Below are 27,404 nucleotides of genomic sequence, written 5' to 3' on the forward strand. Positions count from 1 at the left end.
AAGAACTAAAATTAAGTGAAATGAATATTTGACATGAACTCAAAAATCTATAACAAATTCATATGAAATTAATTAATTAAAATAATGTACAACAAATTATAATAGAATGTATACCAACCATACTAAAATAACACAGATGGTAAAGCATGACGTCTATCTAATGTTGAGGAAAAGAATGAAGAAACACGGATGTTCCATTTCAGATGCTTTAATTTGGCCACAGATCTTCACAATAATCCTGTATCTCGAGCAGGAGCTCAGCAGTTTCCATCTCTTGTGATTAAAAGATCTGATTTGGTTCTCCTGAAAAGTACACACACACACACACACACAATCAAAATGCTGTCATTTCATAAACAAATATGTAATCCTGCTGTCTGTGTGTACGTGTACATGACTTACAGTCTTTCCACACACAGCAAGCACTCGTTGGCGTAGGTGTTTCCGTCACTGCCGCACACAGGTGCGAAGTTCATAGGACATGCCAGGATCTCGGCCATCTCGGCGCATACGGGCTACAAAACACACACATACAGACATTTGTGGAACTGCATTCCAGTGGTTTTAACCACTGAAGGATAAATGAACTTAAAGGAAATAAAACACTAGTTAATCATTCACTGAGAACAAAGAAATTCCCCCATACCTTCCGGGATGAGCCAGGCGTTCCTTGTGCCCCTGAAACAAAAGTAAACTGTTTCTGATTCTTCTTTGTGATAGTAGTGGATAAACCTGTTCTTTGTGTTTTTAAAAGCTCTTATGTCGTTATTACAGTTTTATTGAACCGGAATGAGGTGAACTCCTATTTTAAAGACTTTGATAATCAACATGACATGACAAGACATCAACTGATTATTAAACATTCATCAGAAGTATGGTTTGAATGTTGATTGTACCTGAAGTGAGCAGCAGAAACAGGCCGAATAGAAGCACTCGTATAGTCATATTGACACAGAATGAGCTCTATGGTGCTCACATGACTTTATATGACGGGAATGAAGCGTGGGAAATCCAACACTTGCACACACACACAGATGCCTGCCTCTCAGAGCAGATCACGTTTAGCAGAGATAAGGCAGCTCAATGCAGGAAACATCAGTACTTCCGTGAGGAATGTCATACTGTATGAACATCATTATTGTGATCAGTTTAATTATTGATGGTTAAAACTATATTAACAGCACAGTATGAACAGTAACTCCTTGAGACGGAGAATGTTTGTCAGGAGGAAAGAATACGTTTTAGATTAATTTCCTTGTTATTCCTGTTGACATTTTAGTTTAGTTAATATATTGATCAACATATTGATTTTTTAAAATCTTTTTTCCCTTAACAATGCAATATGTTGTGTGATTTATTATTTTAATTTAAATGTTTAAGTTATTATTATTTAAATGTATCAGTGAATTTTACTGGAACTGACTTTCTCCAGTGACCATTAAAAAATAATAAATAAATTGGAATAAGAGGTTTTTATGTTTTTGAAAGAAGACTCTTCTGCTGTCCAAGGCTGCATTTATTTGGTCAATAATACACTCATTATATTATATATGTTCTGTGATATTTTACTTTTTTTTAATTTTCTTTTTTTTCTTTTTTTTCTTTTTTTTTTGTAATTATTATTATTATTATTTTAATTTATAGGTTGATATAAATGGTCATTATGAGTCTAGACGTTTTTTGCTAATTGGAAAAAGAAAATTGTCTCCATCTACAGGCTGAAACAGGTCAGTGCAGGTGGATTTATTGAATTAACTGTGTATGACAATAACCCACGATGATGAGAAACTGGAAGGCTTCGATACGCATGATAGCATTGAAAATTAATATTAATAATTAAATGAATATAACGTAATTCTTTAATGAATATAACGTTCGAGAAACATTCTTATGTGCTGGACTACATTATTACAAAACACAGTTCAGGGACAGCATTGCTGGCTTGAGCTGTAACTAAGATTCACTTTATAGTGCACTTAACAACCTCATTTTAGTACCAGTCTACTAGTCTGAAGAAAGTAACATGATTTAGAGGTCCCTTGGTTTGAATATAGAAATTAGAAGGAAAACAGATTATTTATTGATTAGCTAAAATAATTATTAGAGTTTACAATAATATGCATATAATAATCGAGGTGAAACTTTTTTCTCCTGGTCTGGTTCAGCAGTAGAAATCAAAACCAATAGACAAAAATAAATAAATAAATAAATAAACAGCACAGCTGCATTTATATATATATAAAAGAAACTGATGATGTTCTTTTTTCAATGTTCTAATTATAGTAATGGAAAACACATATAGTATTATAATATTGCTATTATTAATTAAGAAATGATGTCAGTGATGTTTTTAAATGAGCTTTTACCAGCATACTGTTATTCTCAATTAGGGCCAAAAGGTGGCGATGAAGTACTATGGTTGATTCTTTTTTTTTATATACAGGTCCTTCTAAAAAAAATTGCATATTGTGATAAAGTTCATTATTTTCCATAATGTAATGATAAAAAATAAACTTTCATATATTTTAGATTCATTGCAAACCAACTGAAATATTTCAGGTCTTTTATTGTTTTAATACTGATGATTTTGGCATACAGCTCATGAAAACCCCAAATTCCTATCTCAAAAAATTTGTATATCCTGAAACGGTTCTCTAAACGAGCTATTAACCTAATCATCTGAATCAGCTAATTAACTCTAAACACCTGCAAAAGATTCCTGAGGCTTTTAAAAACTCCCAGCCTGGTTCATTACTCAAAACCGCAATCATGACACCCTCAAGCGAGAGGGTAAGACACAGAAATAAATTTCTGAACGAATAGGCTGTTCCCAGAGTGCTGTATCAAGGCACCTCAGTGGGAAGTCTGTGGGAAGGAAAAAGTTTGGCAAAAAACGCTGCACAACAAGAAGAGTTGACCTGACCCTGAGGAAGTTTATGGAGAAGGACAGATTCCAGACCTTGGGGGACCTGCAGAGTCTGGAGTAGAAACATCCAGAGCCACCATGCACAGGCGTGTGCAGGAAATTGGCTACAGAGAAGCAGCACTGGACTTTTGCTCAGTGGTCCAAAGTACTTTTTTCGGATGAAAGCAAATTTTGCATGTCATTCGGAAATCAAGGTGCCAGAGTCTGGAGGAAGACTGGGGAGAAGGAAATGCCAAAATGCCTGAAGTCCAGTGTCAAGTACCCACAGTCAGTGATGGTCTGGGGTGCCATGTCAGCTGCTGGTGTTGGTCCACTGTGTTTTATCAAGGGCAGGGTCAATGCAGCAAGCTATCAGGAGATTTTGGAGCACTTCATGCTTCCATCTGCTGAAAAGCTTTATGGAGATGAAGATTTCGTTTTTCAGCACGACCTGGCGCCTGCTCACAGTGCCAAAACCACTGGTAAATGGTTTACTGACCATGGTATTACTGTGCTCAATTGGCCTACCAACTCTCCTGACCTGGACCCCATAGAGAATCTGTGGGATATTGTGATGAGAAAGTTGAGAGACGCAAGACCCAACACTCTGGATGAGCTTAAGGCCGCTATCGAAGCATCCTGGGCCTCCATAACACCTCAGCAGTGCCACAGGCTGATTGCCTCCATGCCACGCCGCATTGAAGCAGTCATTTCTGCAAAAGGATTCCCGACCAAGTATTGAGTGCATAACTGAACATAATTATTTGAAGGTTGACTTTTTTTGTATGAAAAACACTTTTCTTTTATTGGTCGGATGAAATATGCTAATTTTTTTAGTTTTCATGAGCTGTATGCCAAAATCATCAGTATTAAAACAATAAAAGACCTGAAATATTTCAGTTGGTGTGCAATGAATCTAAAATATATGAAAGTTTCATTTTTATCATTACATTATGGAAAACAATGAACTTTATAACAATATGCAAATTTTTTGAGAAGGACCATATATTTTTTTATAAGCAATCCATCATATAACATTTCACATTTTTATTATTTTATAATGAATTTTTACATGTACCAGTATCAGTAGTAAAAAAAAATAATTAATCCCTTCCCAAACATTTGCAGTATAGATGTTGAACTGAATATGTTTGTATAAAACATCCTTTAGAGCTGAATACAGTATACGTTAAACTCATTACAAGTGATGATCTATCATTCAGTAATCTGATCACTTCCTGACAGTGGGTCTTTATAGGAAAGAATGCAAGATAAGCAGCATCAACACCATGGCACTGAATCAATCAGAAGCTCTTTGTCTTGTCTTCAGTAGTCTCAGTGTTTGTCCTGATGAGCAGAACACTTGACTAAACTATCATTCTTCAAAAGGCCATATTATACTGCGCAAGGAATTATTCTTCTTTTAGTAAAGTATATAACGTAAAATGAAACGATGAAATAATACAGTTGCAAACTGGGTGACAGACATCACTGTAAAATGAAAATGACTCTTTTACAGGTGCATATCAGTGTGCATAAATGGTGATGCACACGTGCAATCATGCCACGCATCAAAGATCATTGACCACATCATCACATCATACACATAATCGATCCATTATCCAGTTTCTTATTGGTTGTCTGAACACAAAGCTCACGTGATATACTCAGTCAATATATAGGCTACAAATAAAGAGAGAGTTATTATCTCGTTGTACTAAAATAATTCAAATGAAAACATTAATTATTAAATAAAAGTAAAATAGCCTATTGATAACAATATAGACAAAACACAAAAACAAAAACAAACAATTAGGCTACAAAAAAAGTTAACTAAGATTAAATAAAAATAGAAAATCTTAAAATACTAGAACTGTGTGTGTGTGTGTGTGTGTGTGTGTGTGTTTGTGTGTGTGTGGATTTTTTTCCTTTATCTACTTTAAATACATTTCAATAAAACCATAAAAAAATCAACAAGCGTTTTTCAAAAATACCTGAAACCAACAAGAACTAAATTTCAAGTGTTTTAATAAAGTCAATTTAAAAAATATATATATTTTCCGTTTTAACTTGGACCTCCTTTAATATGATATAATATAATATAATATAATATAATATAATATAATATAATATAATATAATATAATATAATATAATATAATATAATATAATATAATAAATGTGGTTGAGAAAACAAAATAAAGTAATCCTGTCATGAAGGATGTGTGAATCTCGTTTGATCATTGCTGACAGAAGTTCCCCTGATTAAAGCGATTCTACCTCACCGACCCTGCTATAAAAATCAAACCCGTTTCTGAAGAACGCTCATTCACCAAATCTCGGCGAGCTCTGCCGGTTAATTATTAGCCGTTATCTCGTACTTAGCACTGGAGCGTGGAGTTTGGAGTCTGAACCTCGAATCCAGATAGAGCGAGAGAGAGAGAGAGAGAGAGAGAGAGAGAGAGGGTCGAAGGAGCAGGCAGCCATCCTTTCTCTGGCCCGCAGATCTTTAACGCGCACAGCACTCAGTGAGCCAACCATGCTGCGGCTTGCTGGACTTTTACTATGTGTGACCTCTTTTTTAAGTACCTCATCTCTTGGTAAGTGATCTAAAGAAGTAAAAAAAACATTAAAAAAAACATAAACAAATATTTAAAAAATAAAAAATGATTAGGCAATGTTTGCTTATTGTTTAGAGCTAGCAGATGCTGTCATGTTTTCATGATTTAAATTCAAGTTTTACATTGATCTTAGAGTTTATGCAGTTCACTGACTGACCTCTCTAGTGATTTTGTGAGAATTTAATAACGTGGTTAGTCGCACCTTTCATTCATTCAGTGCCCAGATTCATCTAGCCTTATCACTGAAAGTAGAATGATCAGTATGTTTATTTAGTATTAGTATCATTACTGAAATATTTTTTGTATTTTTTTATTTTTTTATATTCAATATATGTAAATATGTATATAAAAATGAAGTAAACATAACACTGATTTGTGTATAATCTCATAATTAAGGGCATGACCTCTGAATCGGAAGATGTGAAGCAATCTCAGTGTGACACGTCAGTGTTTTCAGGACAACACTGAACTGTGTAACTGAGAGGATAATGGTCTTGGAGAGAAATTGTTATGAATTAACAATCCTAAAACCCCAAATTTAGACAAAATAAGTATTCAATTGAAACGCGTATTTTAACACGTTTTTGCATTTATTCAGTGTTTTTGCCTTTAACAAGCACAAAGTGTACATTGAACTCATTTAAAACTTTTAATACAAAAATAAATTGTGTCAATGATGAGATTAAGAATATTATCCACATATATGATAATTACAGATAAATGAGGATTAATAGCTCATAGTAAACTGTTGTCTGAAACCCACATACAGTTGCAGATACCTTTTACACATTCCTTTTCCTTCTGTATTACTGTCTGTGAAGGCTTCCTCTGGAGTGCCTTCATTTTCCTGTTGCATTGTCTTGCTCTTAAACAAATTATTTGAGCTTGTGGATGTAAATCCTGTGGAATAAAAAAGTGGATTCAATTCAGATTTAAGATAGTGTCTTACTGAAAGTCTGCTGAAGATCTAGAAATTTTAACAGGATTTTTTTTTTTAGGTGCAAGTGCTGGACCTCGGATAGACAATGACAAACTCTACAAATACAGCTACAGTACTGAGGTCGGGCTCAACAGGCCGACAGGATCCACTAGGGGGAATGCTGGATTCAGGATTGGCAGTGATGTGGACATCAGCCTCGTCTGGAGGAACCCAGAGGACCAGGATGAACAGCTACTTAGAGTGCAGGTAAAGGGGAGAACTTTAATGATGTTTTTTGATTGCATTCCTCTTGTTAGAAGGTGCGCTTAATTGTATTGTAATTCAAATTTTCAAAGTTAAAAAAAAATCCTTGTATATAATCAATGACATACAAGTTCAAATTCAATTGAAATTATATTAATGTTAACTTTACCATACGTGCATAACAGTACATTGGACAATAAACTTTAATATTATTTCAAGTACAATAGATTATGTAGTTACATATAAAGATGTGTTTAAGTTCTACGTATGTCAGAAAAAGTACTCTTAAATTTAACTAATTGCATTTAATAACAACTATTTGTCTTTTTCATAAAATTTCAGAAAACATTAAATTCCATATTCTATATTATTAATATATTAGTTATGTAACTAGTACTCTTGTTACGCTTTTATTAATGTTTTGAGTTAGATTTTAATTTAATATTTTTTTTAAATATTTTTTATTTAGTTAAAAGTTTAAGCAATTTTGTTGAGTCTGTCTTTTTTTTAATTAGATTTTTAGTTAACTTAGTTTAATAACTCAACTTACACTAAACAAACAAGACGAGGCAACTAGCTGAAATAAAAAAAGCCTAAGTTTATTTCAGTTAATGTTTATCTATCTAAATAGTTTTAGTTAACAATGATAAACCTGGTGCAAATCACATTCTCCTGTCCTGTTCTCAGATCTCAAATGTTCAAGTGGAAAGTGCTGGAAAGCGTTCCCACAGAAATAACATATTCCACGGCAGCTCAGCAGAAAGCATTCTGGGTAAAGTCAGGCTTGAGGCACTTCAGACGCCCTTCATGGTGCTGTGGAAGATGGGCAAGGTAATAATTCACATCATTATGTATCACAAAAATGTGTTTCATGTACACTTAAATTTTGAACTTTTAAATATTTTTTAGTGATTTAACTTTTTGTGTGATTTTACATGCACACTCAGATCAGAAGCCTGTATGCCCAGAAGGCGGAGCCTGCTACCATCAAAAACTTGAAGAGGGGTGTGGCCAGTATGCTAATGATGCAGCTAAAGTCCGGGAAGATGTTGGAGGTAAAGTCTGACAATTACTTCTCTACTGAAGTGTATAAAGTTTTTCTAACTTGAAATACTTTAATTCTCTGTAATCTGCAGGCTGATGCTTCAGGGAAATGTTTAGTTGAGTACAAGGCTACCAAAGATCAGGTGATCCGTATTAAACACTTGGATACTTGCAAAACACAAGAGATGGGATTCACTACACACAGCCCAGTAAGACAAAAACTCATATTCTATCATCTTTCCTCATTTATACACCATTCCTGGCACTTTTTATTCACCTTTTCTTTGCTCTCCTCTAGGTATTGGGTGTCAGTGGGAAGTCTGCTTCTGAAACCGTTATCACTCTGGAGAAAGGCATCATTAAGTCTGCTGATGTTGAAGAAACACACACGTTGTCCGTGAATGCTCATCATAAAGCTGCAACTAAAGTTCTGTCCAGGTACCAAAGAAATGTGGAAACAAATCACGCATGATAAACAGAATAAGTGAATGAATGACATTACAGTATTTTCTGATTTCCCACAGGCAGTCATTAATGCTTAAAAAGATTGAGGTTGGCCCGGCAGAAGTGGCCGGTAAAGATGCTGCAAGTGTGGTGAAGTCTCTGGATGACAAACTCATGTCTGTCGGAGTCATGGTGGAGAAAGTTAAAACCAAATGCAAGGGATGCCCCAATGTGAGCTATCCTATGTTTTTTGTGCTTATGAATCTGATATGCAACAATTCACTTCAAAAATGAAATTTCTGTCATCATTTACTCAGCTTACACTAAAAACATTTAGTGTAGAATTTAGTTTGAAATAATTTGAAACACAAAAATGAGACTTTTTGAAGAATGTTAACCCAGATCAGTCCTCCCAAAAAACTATTTTCTTGTTCCATGGATGCAAGAAAATCATATAAATTTAAAATAACTCCTGACCCAGGACATGTCCCGGGAAACATAGGATATATGGTCACCCTTTGTATGATCACAGACAGAAGTTTGTGAAACATGTTTTTAAGCGTGTGTTTGTGTAACTTTATATACTAATTATGTATTGTATTGTTTTGGTGTGCAACAGCTGATGGATACTTGGAAGGCAGTAAGGTCTCAGCTAGATCTGAACTCTCTCTCTAAAGCAGAAGCCCCAAGGAGCTTCCTCATGCTCTTACACAGCCTGCGCAAAGCCAGCAAGACAGAGATCCTGACTGTACTGCGCAACTGCAGCAAGACTGTACTGTAAGACCAAACTCCTTATTTCTCATGTGTATACTTTGGTTAGATTTACTAAAGTCACACTACTCTGAAATTAACCGATTCACTAAAATGAATCAGATTCCCCACTGAGAGATTTAGTTTTACTCTAACCTCAGTTTTGTTGTTCTTTTGATCTTTCTATTCATCAAAAAATCCTGAAAGACACGTATCATGTTTTCCACAAATTATTAAGCAGCAGAAGTGTTTTCAACACTGATTATAAGAAGAAATATTTCTTGAGCAGCAAATAAGAACATAAGAATGATTTCTGAAGGATCATGTGACACAGTGATGCTGACAATCCAGCTTTGCCCTCGCCAGGAATAAAATAATTTTAAAAATAAACTAAAATAGAAAACAGTTATTGTCAATTTTAATACTCTTTTACAGTATTACTGTTTATCATCAAATAAATGCAAGCTTAGTCCTTCCAGTTTACATTGTTTATCTGTCTTTCTAGGCCTCAGCTGGTGGATGCAGTAACATCAGCTCAGACTTCATCTTCTCTCGCAGCCATTCTGGAGTTTCTGGACTTCAGCAAAAAGGAAGGTTTAGTTCTGCAGGAGCGCTTCCTGTACGCATGTGGCTTTGCCTCTCACCCTACAGAGAGCATGCTGCAGTCCCTGCTGGTAAGAGAAATGCATTACTGCACTCACACATGCACATAGAGTCTGTCAGCCTTACAAAGATGGCAGTATTATGTTACTTTGTGTTTATAATTTCCATTGATGACGCTAGTGGTGCAAAAAATAAATAACATATTTCACCTTTAAATGTGTTTAGATTGTCATAATTTTTATTCATTATTCTAATTTATGTGACTTGCTCCCCTGTAGGAATTGTCTCAAGGAAAAATTGGCAGTACAGACATTAAGGAGTCAATTGTGATCATCATGGGAGCTCTGCTCAGGAAACTTTGTCTGAAAGGAGCATGTGAAGTGCCGGTGAATATTATTTTTTTATACATTTCTATACTACAAATGTTTACATATGATTCATAGAATTTATATGAAAACTACAAAGCAAAATGTATGTAATAACAGTATCAAAACAAAAAAATATTAAAGTGATAGTTCACCCAAAAATGACCTGTATGAGATTCTTTCTTCTGTTCAACACAAAAGAAGATATTTTGAAGAATGTTGGTAACCGAACAGCTGCTGGTCCCCATCACTGATTCAACAGTTTAGAAAAAAATAGTATGGAAGTCACAGGGGATCAGATACTGTTTGGTTACCCAATATATTTACTTTTATGTTCAGCAGAAGAAAGAAAGTCATACAGGTTATTTTGGGGTGAACTATACCTTTAAGTGAACCAAACTGAGTTGAGTAATTCAAACTGACTGTTAGAGTGTGTTTCTCTTGGGTTTGATGTGCAGACAGTGGTTAAGGTGAAAGAGATGCTGTTGGCAGGCCCTGACAGCACTCGGATGGAATCCGAGGTTCAGATGTACCTGCTAGCATTGAAGAACGCTCTTCTGACGGAGGGTATTCCTGTTCTAGCCAAATATGCCGAGTCTGAGGTGGGAGCGTTTAGCACCATTGCCATCACAGCGCTGCAGAGATACAACCCTGAGCTGATCACACCAGAGGTAAATGATCAATCCCCCATCATCTAGAGGGACACAAAAAATACTCTTTTATCACTCTTCAAAACATTTAACACCGTATTTCCACAGGTTAAAAAGATGCTGAATCGGATATACCACCAGAACCAGCGTATTTATGAGAAGAACGTTCGAGCCGCGGCAGCTGACGTGATTATGAGCAGTAGTCCGTCTTATATGGAAGTGAAGAACCTTCTGCTCTCCATCGGACACCTGCCACATGAGATGAATAAATACATGCTGTCTAAAGTCCAGGACATATTGCGCTTTGAGATGCCAGCCTGGTGGGTCTCACATTCACTAATCAGATTCGCTGGGCTTTAAATTAACAAATGTTTTATTCTTAATGATTATCTTTGTGGCACTTGTGTGATAAAAGTCATATGTCTTGTTTGCAGGAAAATGGTACGACAAGTGATGAAGGACATGGTTTCCCACAACTATGACAGGTTCTCAAAGACTGGGTCATCCTCTGCTTTTTCAGGCTTCATGGCACGTAAGTGAATTTTCAGGATTCTTTGATGAACTCAACGTCCAAAAGAACAGCATTTATTTAAAATCGGAATAGTTAGTGTGTCTTGCAGTAGTGTCTGAATTTTCTATCTTTAAACAGGAACTGCTGATGTCACTTGCACCTACAATTTGGACATCCTGTACTCTGGCTCTGGCACTTTGAGGAGAAGCAACATGAACATTTATGGCCAGAACCACAATGCATTTCTTCATGGCCTTCAGGTACCTTCATCATTACCACAACACAGTGTTGTACAGCATACAGTATCCCATAAGCATGCATTGTGTGCTCTGACATTCACCTGCTCTTTGCGTCTGTCGTGCTGTATTTCAGGTCACCATTGAAGCACAGGGTCTAGAGTCTCTAATTGCAGCCACGCCGGATGAAGGAGAAGAAGATCTGGAGTCTTTTGCCGGAATGTCTGCTCTGCTGTTCGATGTGCAGCTCCGCCCAGTGACCTTCTTTAAGGGCTACAGTGACCTGATGTCCAAAGTGTTCTCCATGTCTGGAGATCCGATCAATGTGGTGAAGGGCCTTATTCTTCTGACAGACCACTCACAGGTATGACATTCACCTCAGTATACTCTTATAGAAGTGATGCTGGACTCCTCACACTCCATGTAGACCTGACACAAGCAGCAGATGTATTTCTGCAGTCAAAAAGCATCGCCTGTCAGCCTGGGGGCAGTGTGAGACAGTTGTGGGCCAGGATCAGTGCTTATTAAAAGGTCAACATTTTGAGAATGATGCAGCAGTTTACATGGTTTTAATGCATGTGTATTATATCTTTTTGTTAATTATGATGGAAATCACAATCTATAATATAGACAGAAATGTTCTATTTCAAACAAATGCTGTTCTTTTAAAGTTTCTATTCATCAGAGAATCTTGCAAAAAAAAAAAAAAAATCATATTAAGCAGCACAAGTGTTTTCTAAGTTGATATTAATAATAAATGTTTCTTGAGCACCAAATCAGAATATAAGAATGATTTCTAAAGGATCAAGTGATACTGAAGACTGCAGTAATGACTGCTGAGAATTCACCTTTGCCATCACAGGAATAAATTATATTTTAAAATATATTCAAATAGAAAATGTTTTTTTGTTTTGTTTTTAATTGCAATAATATTTCACAATGTTTTACTGTAATTAAAACATGCAGCCTTGGGATGCATAAGAGACTTATTCAAAAACGTTTTATTCAAATGTTTATATATTTATATATGTTTATATATTACTCTTCTAAGGTGATTCCTCTACAGTCTGGTCTAAGAGCCAGTGCTGAGTTCCAAGGGGCTCTGGCCATCGATATTTCTGGAGGGATGGAGTTCAGCTTGTGGTACAGAGAGTCTAAGACAAGCGTCAACAACAGGTAGAATCTACTTTTGGAACCACGTCTTTTCAAACTCCTTGTATGGGGATGATTTTGTGCATTCAGATATAGACCTGAGGTGGAAATTAAAACGTGATATATGATGTCCTTATGGAAGGCATTTCACCCTTTGTTTTCGTCAAATCAACTACTTAAATTTCTTATTTAGAAGCCATTGCCAGATGTTTTTCTTCACTAGGTTTTCCAGATGACAGTAAACATGATGCCACTGCATCTTATTATAACATCAGTAATCCTTCAGAGAGATTCAATGCTAATCCACGTCTTTATCCACAACTGCACCTGCTTGCTTACTATTAGTGTGTGGATGCAAGCAATGGCAACTTGGCTCGAATGAGACAGGCGGGAAATGAGGGCAATGGAAAGATGCTGTGGTTGGAGTAAAAGATCAGGGGTTGAGGGTAAAATTAGGTTATGGTATTGATTGTGAGACACTGAATCCTCTCAGGGAGAGATTTCAGATCTTTACATTTGAAACGTTAAAGACAAAACACTTCTCCATTATAAAACTTTGTTATGAGTGTATATCTCTCTTTTTTTTTACCTTACTTTTAGCAGCGTAGGTTTGCTGTTCTTTGTTTGATGATGGGTATTTCTAGGTGGCATCTGGTTTTTTACATCTGCCAGTCCTCAGGATAGGCAGGAGCAGGTGTACGAAACAGAGCGACAGGCTTTACTTTCTATGAAAATGCACACACACACACACACAAGCAGACAAACAAAGACTCATTGACAGACAGACAAGCTAATATGTAAACACATGTGAGTGCAGGCACACAGAAGCGGAGAAAACCGATAGAAAGATAGTTATGCACGCAGACACACATAGTCAGACACAAGCGGGATATGTTTAGAAACTTTAAAAAGCATGCTCTGTCGGGCACACAAGATTGGCATACCTCCACTCAGCCCACTCATCGGCCATGTTGAATAGATCATTTAAGGTGGAGGTTGAAAGCATGGAGCCAGACAGTCTCATGTGATATGTGAGCCCAAACACCAGAACTGACTCAGCAGAGATTCAGAGGAAGAGACTATGGCATAAATCTCTGTTCTCTGGAGCATGTGTTGTAGGAAGAACCAGCATAAACATATTGAAAGGAAAGCTAAAAATAAAGTTGAGAATTATTTAGAATCAAATTATCAAGTTATGTGCATGTCAAAAAAAAAACTCTTGGTCTAGAATATTTTAATTTAAAAATGTAGAAGCTGAGGCTTATTTTGATATTTAGATATTATTATAATGTTTATTAAATTTTTGTATTAGCTTTAATATTTTATTTAGCATTCCTTTTTTATGTGCTTTTTTCTTTTTAAAATATATTTCTATTTAGCTCCCATATTTAATTCAGTTTTAGTAATTTTAGCACTTTAACTAAGACATTTCTAATTTCCATTTACATTTTTTAAGTTGTTTTACTAATATTTTATTGTAACTTTATTTCAATAAAGGAAAAGACAATAGTTTTAGATAACAATTACACTGATTTATCATTTATTTTTAAGCAACTCATAATATTAAATAGTTCATTATTTAAGTTTTACTTATAATAATTTTACTGTTTAATCCAAAACTTAATTTATTTCAGTTAGTTGCAAAGGCAAGTTTTTCATATGATATGTATATTTTTGCAATTAAGAACGCATAATGATACTGATTAAAATTATTTATAACTATGTTTTCTTTGAATAATATGCATACACACTTGAATTAAACTAGCAAACAAACTCCTGGGAAAAGAGTGAATGGGGCTGAAACAAAAAAGTTTTTTTTTTACTCAACTGCTCTACTTGTTGGTTTAGCAAAAAAAATCTAAATTAATTTATAAAAATAGAATATGGTTTAACAGAGACGGACTATAGTTCCTTAAAACTTTAAGAATACTGGAATTTAAAAAAAAGTTTACTCTGTGCTTACCGAGAGTTTTTAGTGTACTTGCTAAGCTCATTCATGACTCTGTGTACAGGGGAGCACTGGTCATCATCGGTAACGTGACTGTAGACACAGACTTCGTAAGCGCTGGAGTGGAAGTAGGTTTTGAGACAGAGGTCACACTGGACTTCATCACCACTGTACAGTTCTCGGAGTACCCCATCCTCGTCTGCATGCAGATGGACAAAACCACTTTCCCCTTCAGGTATCTATCAACCAATCAGGGACTGAGAACAGGTTAAAGCTTATATCATTTAAAAAAAAGTGTTAGATGAACAAACCTAACCTGTTTTTGCATCTGGTGCACTCTAGAGAGATGGTGTCCAAGCAGGAGAAACTGCCCTCAGGACAGACATTCTCCTCAAAGAGGAGCAGAGATCAGCTGGTGCCGGGCTCAGAGTTTCCTCTGCACCAGGAGAACTCCAACATGTGCAAGAAAGTCTTTGAACAGGCCTGGTAGACCAGCTGGCATCTATGCTTTACCTAGCAAATGTAAAAGGTTTTCACACAAACAATCACTCTACATTTTGCATCTTTTGTGTGTATGTTTTGGAGTGGCTGTATGTGCTAAAACCCTGTGTCAGTCAGCCATGTGAAGGGTTGCACACTCTTAAAAATAAAGGATCCAAAAGCGTTTTTTTTTTTTTTTTTTTTTTTTTTTTTTTTTTTTTTTGCCAAGATTTCACAGAAGAACAATTTTTGGCTTCCCAAAGATTCTTTCAGTAAACAGTTCAGGAACCATTTTTTTCTTAGTGTGAAGAACATTCATCCTCTGTAAAGTGGAATAAAAAGGTTGCATGGATGTTAAAAGCTCTTAATGGATCCATGAATGCCATTAGAGAACCTTTATTTTTAAGAGTGAACTATAAGAGTCCTTACAATAAGGCCAGCCCCGTTTTCTCCATTTAAGAATGATAAGCGCAAATTCAGTTAATATTTTTATAAAGAAGAGGAATGTATAAAACTATTCAGGATAATCCTCAGCACTCTGGCCATGAGACAGAATTATTTACCCCATAATAACAAAAGTGAAATATTTATAAATGATAACATTAGAGCATTATAACAGGACTTCGTATTCGAGCTGCTGCTGTGTTATTTATTTAATCAGAGGGCTTTCTGACACTCTTCATTCCTCCTCAGGCAGCTCATGCTGTCTGGTTTCCATGATTTCACCAGATGTTTACATTCTTGAGAATATTTATGGCAGTCTTGTACCCGGGAAGATAATCAACCATGAATAAAGTTTTTTTTTGTCTTTTTGGGATTTTTTCTGTCATCTTTTGGTGTAAAAATATTTCAAAGTGTAACTTTTAATAATATATAATATATCTTTATTTATATGTACAGTGTTTATCCTTGGTATAGGTACCAAGTTTTCATTAAGCTAAAATGAAGATAAATGCAAAGTATTTAAGTTGGTTAGCTCTTTTTTGTCAGCATATCTGAAGTCATTTAAAATGTATTTATATAATGAGTTTACATAAAACATTGGTCTAAATTAATCTAAATTATAAATCCACCTAGTCAAGTTCAGTTGCAAGTCTAAACTTTAACATAATCAAATTGGCTGTATAAGACATCCATTTAACTACATAACCCAGTTTATTTAATTTTTATTTAATTTATTGAATTCCACCTAACTTCTCAATCTTAAGATCTTTATGTATGCAGGCATAGGCTAATAGGCTATAAATACATTTTAATAATAGCCTACATGAAAATGTCATGCTGGCATTGCCCTTTGACCCATATGTTCTTTGACCTGCTGTATGAGAGCGTTTCATTGGCCAAAACCATGTAAACTTCATTAGTCATTAGAATTTAGATGTAACGATGTAGAGTTTTCCTTAAGAAAAAATCTAATTTTATAGAATTCTTATGTGAAGTAGAATATTTAATTAAATCACTAAGACTAATTAATAACAAAAAAATGTGTTTCTTTTTTGAGGAGATATGATGAGATCTTTAATGTTCAATGATTAATACTTGATTTGTTGTATTTTTGTTTCTTTTTTCTTTCTCTTTTTTCTTTTTTTGTGTCTTTCCTTCTCTTCCATTAGTTTTGTTGACTTTGGATGTATTGTTGATACATTTTATGTAATGTATGCTAAAGAAGACATAATAAAACAAATGTGATTAAAACAAAAAACAAAAAACGATGTAGAGTTTTAGATGCCCTCTATAGGCTAATAGGTCTGAACTAAAATCTCTCATTCTGATAAACGCAGAACAGTGTGTAGAACAGAAATAACGAGCTTTCAGCAAAATCTTACCTCGTATGAGCGCTATAACAGTTGGAGCTCCGCTTGGTGGCGGCTGGCAACTGAAAACCGACAACTGCGCTCTCGTGGACATTCCTGTCGCGCGGCTAACAGCAGCTGAGCGCGCGTGTCTGTCACCGGCGCTGCTGCCATGGCGACCGCGTACACAAACGCACAAACTGTCAGCTCGAGCTAATGCCACTGGCGGGTGAAGTTTCAGGAGCTCACGGAAAACGTACCTAGCACGCTGGCATCAGCTCAAACGACCCTCTGCCAGCTGTGTAAATAAAACGGGCCCCACGACAACTATCTGTTTCTGTTGAAGATTTAAGGCCTTTTGAGGTCAATAGCGCTACACGAGGGTGTGAGAAAGAGTACGTGAGGTATGTTAGCCTACATAAAATCTTGGAGGGAATAATGACCACCATCAGAAAATCAGAAGAGAACTTTCTCAGGACTAATACCAGAAATTCTCCGAGCTCACATTAAATTACTTTTTAAATCTTCATCATTAATGCACATTAAAATTGATTGCTATTAACGTTAGATCGCTATCAGTTTTAACCTATCCATAGAGTTATACCATTTATTTGAGTGCATAATAATAAAAAAAAAAAAAAAAAATCCATTTAATCTCTTAATAAAATTCTCAATCAATAACAGAACAGTCAAAGGTGATCTTTTTAACATCTCTTACAAAAGGCAGCTAAGTGGGCCAATAGATTCCTTCAATATTATGTGTGTACTAAAATCACTGGACGTATAAGGAATTTTAATAGTGCAATGATGTGATTGTTCCTCTGAAAGTGTTTTATCATGAGCTGAGGAGGATACTTGATTTTTTCAAATAATACAACTGGATGTTCTCTGTATCCATGTTATTCAGAAAAACTCTTTCAAAATACTCAAAAAAAAAAAAAAAAACCAAACTTTTTTGTGCATCACACTGAGTACCACAATGAGTAAATATCAAAATAAGTTATTATTAAACAGGTTGTAGCATTGTAATTGTTTTTTATTGGTGGATTATTAATTTTTTTTTATTATTAGTGTATGAAATGTATTAAACTTTTGTTCTATTTCATATTATTCAGAAAAAAAACTCTTCCAAAATACTCTTCAGCATACCTAGTACTGCATTTATATATCATAAGTAAGTATGAGTATCAAAATTATCGTTATAGTTTATTGTAACTAAGCAGGTTATAGCATAATAATTTATGTTCTTATTTAATAAAAGAATGTGCGTCTAATACCATATAATATATATTTAATTCGTTTTTCCTCTACTGGGTCATGTTTTGAAGTGGTAGCAGCTCTCATGATGGAACATTATGTATTGGTTATTTTATTATTATTATGAAATTTTAGTGTCATCATCTTTACAGAATCAATTTGTATATCACATGTATAATAAGCATTTAAAAAATGACAATGCATTCCTTCTAAAATTGGTACATAGATTTGCCTGCAGATCCATATACCTTTAATATGCGATCATTGTAACAAAAAGGAAATGAACAGGTATGAAAGATTACTGAAAACACAACAAAAGCAAATAATGTGAAGGCAAAATGAGATAGCAACATGCCTGCACTGCAAACTGAGGTAATTGGCAACATAAGGCTTGAGACAATGTTTAAATGTACAAGTGTTTTCAGTTCAATTATATCATCATGAATATTATTATACACTGACACTATACAATACTCACCAATGATCCATCTCTATAAACATAATTCTCATCACAGTGAGAGAAAGTAGACTCCGTCTTACTCTGTCTCTCTTTCACACACACAACATAAACACCACACATAAAAAGGTTACTCTCTCTCTATCTCTTTGTCTCTCTCTTTCACACAAGCCATGCTTTACTCAATCAGAACTTGCTAGTACAGGTTTAGGTAAAAAGGAGTACATAAAAATGTAAAAATATAAACACTTTATACAACAAAATGATAAGTGAACGAACAACATTTTCTCTTAATTATGCTGTGCTGGATGGGTAAAAAAATTAGTTGCTTCAAAAAGACTACGTACATAAATTGCAAATGTTACACAAGTTTGTAAAACTGCTTTAAAATGTTTCATCTTTAGCATCTGAACATTGCAAAAGTCACAGATCAGGAGGCAACGCCGGGTAGGAATTGATGAAGACAGATGTGGGAAACTGTGAAACATGTCTGAGGAATTTTTTGACACTCCAACAGACAGACACAGACCATCCTGTGAAGGAAAAGGAGAGAACAGATGAATCAAATTAATCATAATCTAATAATGATGCTTGATTTACAATTATTTATGGGTTTCATTAACTGTGCACATTTTGGCCATGTGGACTTAAAAAAAAAAAAAAAAAAAAGGTCTTAGTAAAATTAATTTGTCTACTAAAAATGTCCTATACACACACACACACACAAAATGCTGCTTGGTCTTTTAAAAATTAATAACTTCATATTTTTTCTGCATAATATGACAGCTAGATTGGAATGACACACAATTTAAAAGAAATTGGTAACACTTTATTTTAAGGTGTCCTTGTTACACAAGTTATGTTTAATTACTAATATAAATTAATTATGCTTAATTACATGCAAGTAACCTAAACCAAACACAAATCCTTACCCTAACCATATAGTAAGCACATGAAGTTGATTAATATTACTCAGTATTTGAATGTAGAATTACACTGTAACAAAGACACCTTAAAATAAAATGTAACCAAGAAATCTTTTTACAAATAAATAATATTTATCTTGATTTTTGAATTTTTACCTTGAATAATTATAGCTTGAATTTGAATTCCTTGAAATGTAATATACTTTTTTTTTTTAATACGTATTATTTATTTAACTCTATATTTAGATTACCATAGCTGCCATATTTAATGTTGAAAATCTGTATCGGTGTCCGGGTTAACTAAATTAACTAAATTTGAAGCAACACAAATAAGAAGAAAAAGGGGTGTTTTTCATTTCGAAATCATCCCCTGGGACTCAAGCTCATAATAAAAGGAAGGCCCATATGTCAGAAACTTGATATTGTTTTCATCACATTTTATATGTACTACTGTACATCATGCAGATTAACATAAATGGAATGCCATGAAACAAAAGATTAGAGTAAGTCTGAAAGACAATGCTAGATGTCTTTCACCATGCAGTCAATGACCATATTGCTTTCATCGCTGCAGCCAGTAATGCAGCAGACTGCTAAATCTCTAAAGTTCACATACGAAGGTCCCTCTCACTCTCTATAAAAAGGTTTGACCCTGCTGCAGCTTGTTGGTCCTCTGATAGGCCCCAGCAGCTGTTATCTTACTGCCTCAGCACAACAAATACTTTACTCGCCTACTGACCTTTCCACACACGTACACACACTCCAGCTCACACTCACACACGCATACTGTTAAGTGCCAGCAATATTTGCCAGTGTTTGATATTTCTATGATTTTGTCGATGCACATCGTAAAAAAAAACTTGATAATGAGCAATTGTAAAAACAACATCAACATCATACTGTCAAATCATTGTGACATTCTCTTTTTGTGTATGAGACATTAATCAATGCAAAAGTCAAGCAGTCTTGAGTCTTGTTTCCTTTGATTTGATTTTGCTTATTGACACTATTCTTAGTCATGTTGTTTTGATTCAGATCAAAATGAATAAATATATAGATAAAATCTGTTGTCATGATGAAGCAACGTCAATACACCACACAGGCATACCAAAGTCTCATATTTTCATTAATATTCAGGCCCAAGCATATGCATGTGTATTATACACTGTAAAACTCAGAAATTCATTCACATTCACTTTTTCCCCACACAGTAATAAATGATATACCTATACAGACACAAAATCAGAAAAAGGTGTTAGACATGATACACGTTTCTTTTTTGTCTGTCTATACGTTTTACTCCTAAATATTTCTTACTTTTCTTACTAATAAGCAATCTTCACTCACTGTAAGCCTTGGGATTTAATACTAATCACTTTTATGCCAAAAAACCCAAAAACAAAACCAAAAAACACCAACACTTGAAAATGTTTGAATTTAAGTGCAACCAAACATCAAACTGCATCAATAGCATCAGCAAACAAATGATGATTGGCCTTTTTTTAATTCATTTAACTGGTCACAATGTTACATACTTTTAATGAGTTCGAGTCTCAGGCCAGCAGGAATTGTGGGTGGGGGGAGTGCATGTACAGTTCTCTCTCCACATTCAATACCACGGCTTAGGTGCCCTTGAGCAAGAACCGAACCCCCAACTGCTCCCTGGGAGCCGCAGCATAAATGGCTGCCCACTGCTCCGGGTGTGTGTGTGTGTGTGTGTGTGTGTGTGTGTGCGCACACACACTTCGGATGGGTTAAATGCAGAGCACAAATTCTGAGTATGGGACACCATACTTGGCTGAAACAAATTAATTTATCATTTGATATCAATTTATAATTTCCAAGAAAGCAATATTTATTTTAAATAAAAGTAACTTGATTTTATATTTTGTTGCTCAACTTAAAGAGATTCATAGATTTTTTTTTTACTCTACACACACACACAGTCATGCAGTGGCTACTTACCTTCTGTTATCGATGCTCCACCACAAAGCTCATGGTCGTGCCATCAAAGGAGGGTGGAGCAACAATACGTGCACCTTGCTGGGATGTAATACTGATGACTGGTTTGGTGGTGCTGCTGGGAACTGCGGTGCCCTGCGGGATCAGATACATGCTGCCCGTCTCCACCACATCCTCGCCTTCCGAGCAAGTGGATGACTGGGACTGGGGGACCGGGTGTAGATGGGGTGGCGGCAGGCTCGAAGGGTAGACCAAGTAAGTGGGGGGATAGGCTGCTGCAGGACCCAGGGTGACCGGCGAGACAGACACGGGCACTGGGGTGAGCGATAAAGGAATGTCCAAGTACTGACCAGTCTCGGGATGGTAAAAGCACTGGGCAGCTGGCTGCATGGACACAGGGGTGTCTACTAAGTAGTACTGGCCAGTGGCGGGGTCCAGCAGGATCTTGCGCTGGATGTGATGCGGTGGGAGGTCCGTTGGTGGTGTGAGGCAGAGTAGCTGAGGTTGAGCGGCAGGTACAGGCGGCAGAGGGATGGCGTGGTGATATATCGTGGCTGTCTGACTGTCAGGAGACCAAGACTCCATTACGATAGGGGAGCGTTGCAAGGACTTATATGAAGGCTTTGGATGTGAGCCCAATGCCTGTGAGGGCTTTGAATCTGAAGTGTGAGCTTTAATGGGGATCGTTAGGTAATTGTCAGAGTCTGGCTGCTCTTTCTGGTGCTTTTCCTCACTTTTATAAGATTTAAGGGTGTAGTTTCTGCTAGAAGACATTTGCTGAGTGCTGTCATTTGGTGTATTTATACGTGTAGGTGCTTTGAGGTTACTGCACAGACTAAAAATGCACTTGTCATTGAAAGAATTTACCTTTTGGGTTACTAACTTAGCTGTGTCTTCCTGGTCATGAGAACCTGTTGGTATACACACTTTATCCTCGTCAACAACAGAACTCGAGGTCACAGTCGACTTTTCAGCATGCACCTGCAAGCTTGTGTCCACTTTCCCATATTCGTTCTCAGATTCGGTTTTGGTTGTGACTCCTTGCTCCTCTCGCGTAATGAGTGACAGCACGTGACTGTCCGTGATTGGTCGCGGGGCTTGTGTTTTTCGCTTCCATTCATTCCTATCAAAAACGTATAGTTCCTCCATAGTTTTCACAGCTGCCTTTAATTTTTCAAGAGCTATTTGATTTGAAGCCTTCGACTCTGGTTTCTTCTCTGCGCCTTCTGCTGCTTTTTCTGGTTTTTGTTTTGCCGATTTAGCATTAATTTTTAAGCTAAACTCTGGCTGTTCAGTCACAGGTTGTTTAGCACATGCCAATCCGGGTGCAGTGCGCAAGGTTTCATTTTTAGCAGCCCACTCTGAGAGATTTGGGGATAATCTCACCGTTTCACCCATACTCTCACCCACGTTAACAGGCTTGGAAGGTTTTGTGGCATTGTTTCTGTTCACAGACTGGCATTTTATTACCATTGGTGTAGGAAATGGTTTATTGACAGGTCCCCTATTAACAGGCTTGCTCTCCTCTCGTAATCCTGTGGATGCCATCTCTGATGAACCACAAGGATCTTCAAGTGCTACAAACCGATATGAGCTTTTTACCAATTTGCGCACATCTCTAACCTGATGAATAGGTGTCTGGAACTTACATTTACTATCTCTAATATCCCTCACCATAAAATGCGGTACTTTGTCTGATATGTTCGACAAATTACTTTTAGATTCGATCGTCGCCTTTTTAGCGCTGAGGTTGTGATGGATATTAGGTGTAAAAAGATTGGTGATATTGAACTGATTGCTTTTGTTTTCTTTAACACTTCGCAGCTGTATTTTGATTTCGGGTGCTTTTTGACACTTTGTGGTTTGGTCTGTGTCCATAGGGCTATGGAGCTGGCCAGAACTCACTTTTCTGCACCCTCCCCCATCTGACTCTGCAAGGTCTCCAGTCACTTTCATATTATGTAATGAAATCCCGGCAGCTTCCTTTTCCTTAGGCATAAGCTGCGAGCTAGGGACATACAAGTGAGACATCTTAATCATCTTACTACTCTCGCCCTCAACACTTTCACTGCTTTCCATCACAGGTCGGATTGAGGTGTCTGGCAGTGGTGACGACTCCCCCGGTGCGCACTGAGATTCTCCATCACCTTGTGCTTCCTGCTCTCCATCTTTCCAGGTTTTGAAAGCACTCTTTTGGCTGGAGGTCAAAGAAGTCTTTAGTGGTTCACATAGGTCTAATTTAGAGGTTGTTTCTGGGTCACAGGGCGACTCTGTGATTTCAGCAGCACCTGAACATGGATTCTCTTGTGGCTGGTCTGTTGCATCACCGAGTTCCCCTTGAGAGTGTCCTGAGTCGGTTTCTGAAGTCTGTCTTTGTAATCCCTTCACAGTCTCTTTGCAATCCTTAGCATGAGGGGAGACTGATGGAGCTGGATAAGTATCACATATTTCACCTCTTTCCATTTTACACTCTTGCTCAAACTGCATTTTCTTGGAAATGACATTTTTCAAAAGACTAGAAGCAAAGATGGCTTTCTTATGGGCATCTTCCAAGGTTTCCCCGAACGGACTTTCTGCTTTACATCCTGCATTGGCTGGCGTGGTGCCCGTAACATCAGCTGTGGAACGTGACATCATTGCATCCAGAGCGCGTTTCGCGCGCCTCTCGCGCGCAGGTATCCCGACGTTACAGTTGAAGGTTTCAGTATGTGTGATGGTTTCACCAGGCATGCTTCGTAACTCAATTTTCTTAGACGCCTGCTGCGAGTTCAAGTTATTTTTCATCGACACTATTTTAGTTTGAGAGCTAGGTGTATTGGTTTGAACCACGTCTTTTAGATTTGCACACTCGGTGCTTTTATCGACCTCCATAACAGGCGTAGAGTTGTTCTGCGCCTCACGTGTCAAATTGACGTAATTTAAGTCGACGAAAGCGGACCATTTGTTAATACTCAGTCCGTGTTCTGACATAGAGGACTCACTCGAGCTGCTCAAATGTATGGCATCAAAGTAAGGACACGCCAAACTCCGGAAGGAGCGCGCGGTGAGATTACGCACCTCTTTATCAGCATCATCCAGTTCGCTGACGGAACTGGACGCGCCACTGGAATATTCGTTGATGTCTTTTCCCCTCTGTTTGCTCGCGAGGTGCTGGCGACCCGGAGGTGGGATAAAGTAGCGGTCAAACATGGTCTCGCTTTTGGAGTCAGAGCTTTTGAACGAATAGTGACTCCGCTCACCTGCACGTCTGGTGTGAAAGCGGACATTCCTCTGTCCCAAAACACCGGCAGGGGCGTTGACTGCGCGCGAAGACGTTTTGATTGACAGGTGAACATGTCCAGTCGAATTTCCTTGCTGTCTGGCGCCTTCATCCGAGCTGGCACATTTATCGGATTCCCAAAGTTCACTTTCGGTGCTGACCAGAGCACCTGTGGCGGAAAGCTTCGCTGCGCGTGCAGTGGGAGGGATTTTATTGCTCTTGGACTTGCTTTGGATTCTTCCCAGACTCGTTTTGACGCTGTCAAATGATGCGTAGTCAACAAATGAATATACCAGATTATCATCCTCCAAATCCCAGCAGGATCCGCGACCAAACTCGTAATCCACATCGTGATCTAACTCGGTCAACTGAATCTCGTGCGTCGTTATATAGTGAGGCTCTACGTCCGCTACACTCGTGCTGTCCTTTGACTCGCAGCGACTGTTCAAGTACATGTCGGTGTATTGTAACTCCTCCGTTTCATACGACTCAGACGTTGGATCTTCGGATTGTACATCCGTTCCCGCGTCCACATAATCATCTATCAGCGGAGCGCGCTCTCCATAAAGTCCCTCGGTATGGCACTTATCCGCGTGACATGCTTTCGATGAACTTTTATCGGCATTTCCAGTCTCCTCTCGCTCCCCAGGACTCTTTATCCCGGAGATAGAAGCGTCGCCTTTACATCTGAATATAGCCAGTTGGTTCCCTTCGCCTGTGAAAGTGACTTTTACTGTCTTTGTGCTGTCAGACTTCATGTCCGATGGGTTGCCCAGGTCTACATAATTTGTTTCGCCGTGATCGTCTCTTTCGCAGTGCTTTTTTGTGTCTGCCAGTTGCTTTTTTAACGGTCCGGTGTCCTCTCTGATCGAGATGACCGATTGAAGTGTCTCCATCTGCTCTTAAAGGAGCGTCCCAGTGGTGTTGCCTCTGACACCGGACCGTAGTACGGTTTGTGTGAGTGAGTGAACTGGTCCTGTGCGCGAGGGGCAAGTGACAAGTGAGCGAGGGGAGACGCTGCTACGACGACAGAGGGAGGAGAGAGAGAGAGAGAGAGAGAGAGAGAGAGAGAGATGTCCACTTAACTGCACAGGTATGATCCCCTCATCGCTAAACATAGGTCTAGTAATGATAATGACGTAATGCTATGATAAATGCATAGCTGACATTAACTAGACACTTTTTTAGATGGTCTTAAACTACACATAATTATATTTCAGGATGTGTGGAAATATTTCAACGTTAAAGGTTAGCTGTGTCATGTTAAGGGTTAAGTTTAGATATTGGGGAATACGTGAGAAATTATAGATAAATAAATCCTTGATAATTTTTCTTTGTTATGTGGGATTCTCTTTAATGGCATGCCTTTAAATTTGGTTCCCTCCAAGATTTTTAGTGATGGTTAGCCATATAATATTAAGGTTTTCATCCAAATTCAGTAACTATTAATTCAAACACTTGCACATCTTAACCCAAAGCTTTTGACAGTTAGTATTTTAGGAAGAATGCCTCATGTATAATAATTCACAGCTAGCCTTGCCAGAATAATGCATGATTAATTAATCAACAAGTTTTAAATATCTATGTTTTGACCTCGATAAATTTATTATATAATATTTGTGTAGAAAGTTTATTTTGACATGCAAAAGACATTTTGTAGAATTCAAACAATGCTTATCAGTTTCTTTTTTTTTCACTATGAATATTGTGGGCAGTTTCCAAGATTTAACGGACAACACATCATACCCCACTCTCCACTACTCTACACAGGTATTATTAGACATCATGTCATAGTCCACAAAGCTTAGAGCAGAACACTAAGCTCAGAAGAGCCGTGGGTCTATTGTGGGCGTGCAACTCCTAGAAGTGCATAACCGCTCACATAACGAGAGTATAGAAACATTTGTTGTCAACTCAATGTTATCAATGTCCGCCTCTGGCCCATGACAGCTGCATGCCCGTATTAGAGCCAGTGCCTACTGCCAACCATACAGAAAGCAAAGCTGGCCCTGGGAAAGAGACATGAGGCCACAACCCAACAAAGAGAGAGAAAAGAACAACTGCAGAGGTGTGAGGGACGTGACAGCCTAAATCATGGCATAAAAAAAGAAGGCAACACAGACTTTTATAACAAATCTAAGATGTTGACGTTCAGTCGTATAACAGCATGTTTGCCTATAAATCCTCATTTTTAAAATGCAACATACAACTTTAAATTTAAATTTTACATTTTCATTTTTTATGTTGGTTACAAACACAAAGTAAAATCTTTTAAGCATCAAGTAAATCAGTGTAACTTTAAAATCAGATTTTCTGTTAATTTTATCATATTTTTGTAAATTAATACTTTTATGTAAAATGCAAGGAAGCTCATCCACAATAAATCCAAATTGGCATAGACTACCGCTTAAAGGACTACTATAGGGTTTTTTGGGCAATAACAATGAATGTTCAATAACCATACATGTTGCCAAGAAATTGAACTTCAAAAATAAACTTATGAGAGAAAATATGCTAAGTGTGACAAAAGATATATGCTAAAGTGTGACATATGTCATTAACATGTGTCATTTGCTTTTAAATACTAACATTTAGTCATAAAGAAGAGGAAATATTTTATTAATGTTATATATTTATATATACATATTTACAGTAGGGTTTAACAATTTGTTAACATTAAGTAAATTAAGGTTAACAACTTTTTAATTCTTTTAATTATGTTCATTTATAAATATTGTACCGTTACATTTGAAATGATTTGCATTCATAATAAAATAACTAATGTTAATTCATTTAATTTAAATATTACAATTTTAATTAGTTATTACATTTAATTAATCAAACATTTAATTAAATGAG

At 36.8% G+C, this 27,404-nt stretch overlaps 3 protein-coding genes and 2 long non-coding RNA genes across 5 annotated transcripts; 2 read left to right on the forward strand and 3 right to left on the reverse strand.

Moving 5' to 3' along the window:
- Positions 1 to 192: 192 nt before the first annotated feature.
- spink4 (serine peptidase inhibitor, Kazal type 4) lies at positions 193 to 1,032 on the reverse strand. Its single transcript, XM_052538412.1, has 4 exons — positions 897 to 1,032; positions 647 to 678; positions 403 to 515; positions 193 to 303 (listed from the first exon to the last, which is right to left on the reverse strand). Exons 1-4 carry the CDS (start codon positions 943 to 945, stop codon positions 258 to 260), a joined length of 240 nt encoding a protein of 79 aa, XP_052394372.1. The 5' UTR covers positions 946 to 1,032; the 3' UTR covers positions 193 to 257.
- A 4,196-nt stretch (positions 1,033 to 5,228) lies between these two features.
- Positions 5,229 to 15,708, forward strand: LOC127976595 (microsomal triglyceride transfer protein). Its single transcript, XM_052581170.1, has 18 exons — positions 5,229 to 5,504; positions 6,524 to 6,711; positions 7,396 to 7,539; positions 7,656 to 7,763; positions 7,845 to 7,961; positions 8,051 to 8,190; positions 8,277 to 8,427; positions 8,816 to 8,973; positions 9,452 to 9,620; positions 9,828 to 9,935; positions 10,373 to 10,585; positions 10,673 to 10,884; positions 10,999 to 11,096; positions 11,214 to 11,335; positions 11,448 to 11,675; positions 12,363 to 12,487; positions 14,476 to 14,646; positions 14,754 to 15,708. The coding sequence occupies exons 1-18, from the start codon at positions 5,444 to 5,446 to the stop codon at positions 14,899 to 14,901; spliced, it is 2,661 nt and encodes an 886-aa protein (XP_052437130.1). The 5' UTR covers positions 5,229 to 5,443; the 3' UTR covers positions 14,902 to 15,708.
- LOC127976659 (uncharacterized) lies at positions 13,039 to 14,563 on the reverse strand. The gene is made up of 2 exons (XR_008157907.1): positions 14,427 to 14,563; positions 13,039 to 13,614 (listed from the first exon to the last, which is right to left on the reverse strand). It is a non-coding gene; the product is annotated as an uncharacterized LOC127976659 (long non-coding RNA).
- A 2,436-nt stretch (positions 15,709 to 18,144) lies between the features above and the next one.
- Positions 18,145 to 25,441, reverse strand: LOC127976715 (uncharacterized protein C4orf54-like). The gene is made up of 2 exons (XM_052581363.1): positions 21,290 to 25,441; positions 18,145 to 18,931 (listed from the first exon to the last, which is right to left on the reverse strand). The coding sequence occupies exon 1, from the start codon at positions 25,439 to 25,441 to the stop codon at positions 21,296 to 21,298; it is 4,146 nt and encodes a 1,381-aa protein (XP_052437323.1). The 3' UTR covers positions 18,145 to 18,931; positions 21,290 to 21,295.
- An 18-nt stretch (positions 25,442 to 25,459) lies between these two features.
- On the forward strand, positions 25,460 to 26,620 carry LOC127976910 (uncharacterized). The gene is made up of 3 exons (XR_008158043.1): positions 25,460 to 25,638; positions 26,261 to 26,315; positions 26,496 to 26,620. It is a non-coding gene; the product is annotated as an uncharacterized LOC127976910 (long non-coding RNA).
- The last annotated feature ends 784 nt before the right edge of the window (positions 26,621 to 27,404 follow it).

The sequence above is a fragment of the Carassius gibelio genome, chromosome A1 (genome assembly GCF_023724105.1).
Source record: "Carassius gibelio isolate Cgi1373 ecotype wild population from Czech Republic chromosome A1, carGib1.2-hapl.c, whole genome shotgun sequence".
In the NCBI taxonomy this organism is placed as follows: Eukaryota; Metazoa; Chordata; class Actinopteri; order Cypriniformes; family Cyprinidae; genus Carassius; species Carassius gibelio.

Bases quoted from the DNA above. Each gene is read 5' to 3' on its own strand.
- spink4 (XM_052538412.1), bottom strand. From the start codon at position 945: ATGACTATACGAGTGCTTCTATTCGGCCTGTTTCTGCTGCTCACTTCA. The intron at 679-896 runs GTACAATCAACA...CTTTTGTTTCAG, and splicing joins GTTTCTGCTGCTCACTTCAG to GGGCACAAGGAACGCCTGGC. The intron at 304-402 runs GTAAGTCATGTA...TGTACTTTTCAG, and splicing joins TTGCTGTGTGTGGAAAGACT to GAGAACCAAATCAGATCTTT.
- LOC127976595 (XM_052581170.1), top strand. From the start codon at position 5,444: ATGCTGCGGCTTGCTGGACTTTTACTATGTGTGACCTCTTTTTTAAGT. The intron at 8,191-8,276 runs GTACCAAAGAAA...GATTTCCCACAG, and splicing joins GCAACTAAAGTTCTGTCCAG to GCAGTCATTAATGCTTAAAA. The intron at 9,936-10,372 runs GTGAATATTATT...TTTGATGTGCAG, and splicing joins AAGGAGCATGTGAAGTGCCG to ACAGTGGTTAAGGTGAAAGA.
- LOC127976715 (XM_052581363.1), bottom strand. From the start codon at position 25,441: ATGGAGACACTTCAATCGGTCATCTCGATCAGAGAGGACACCGGACCG.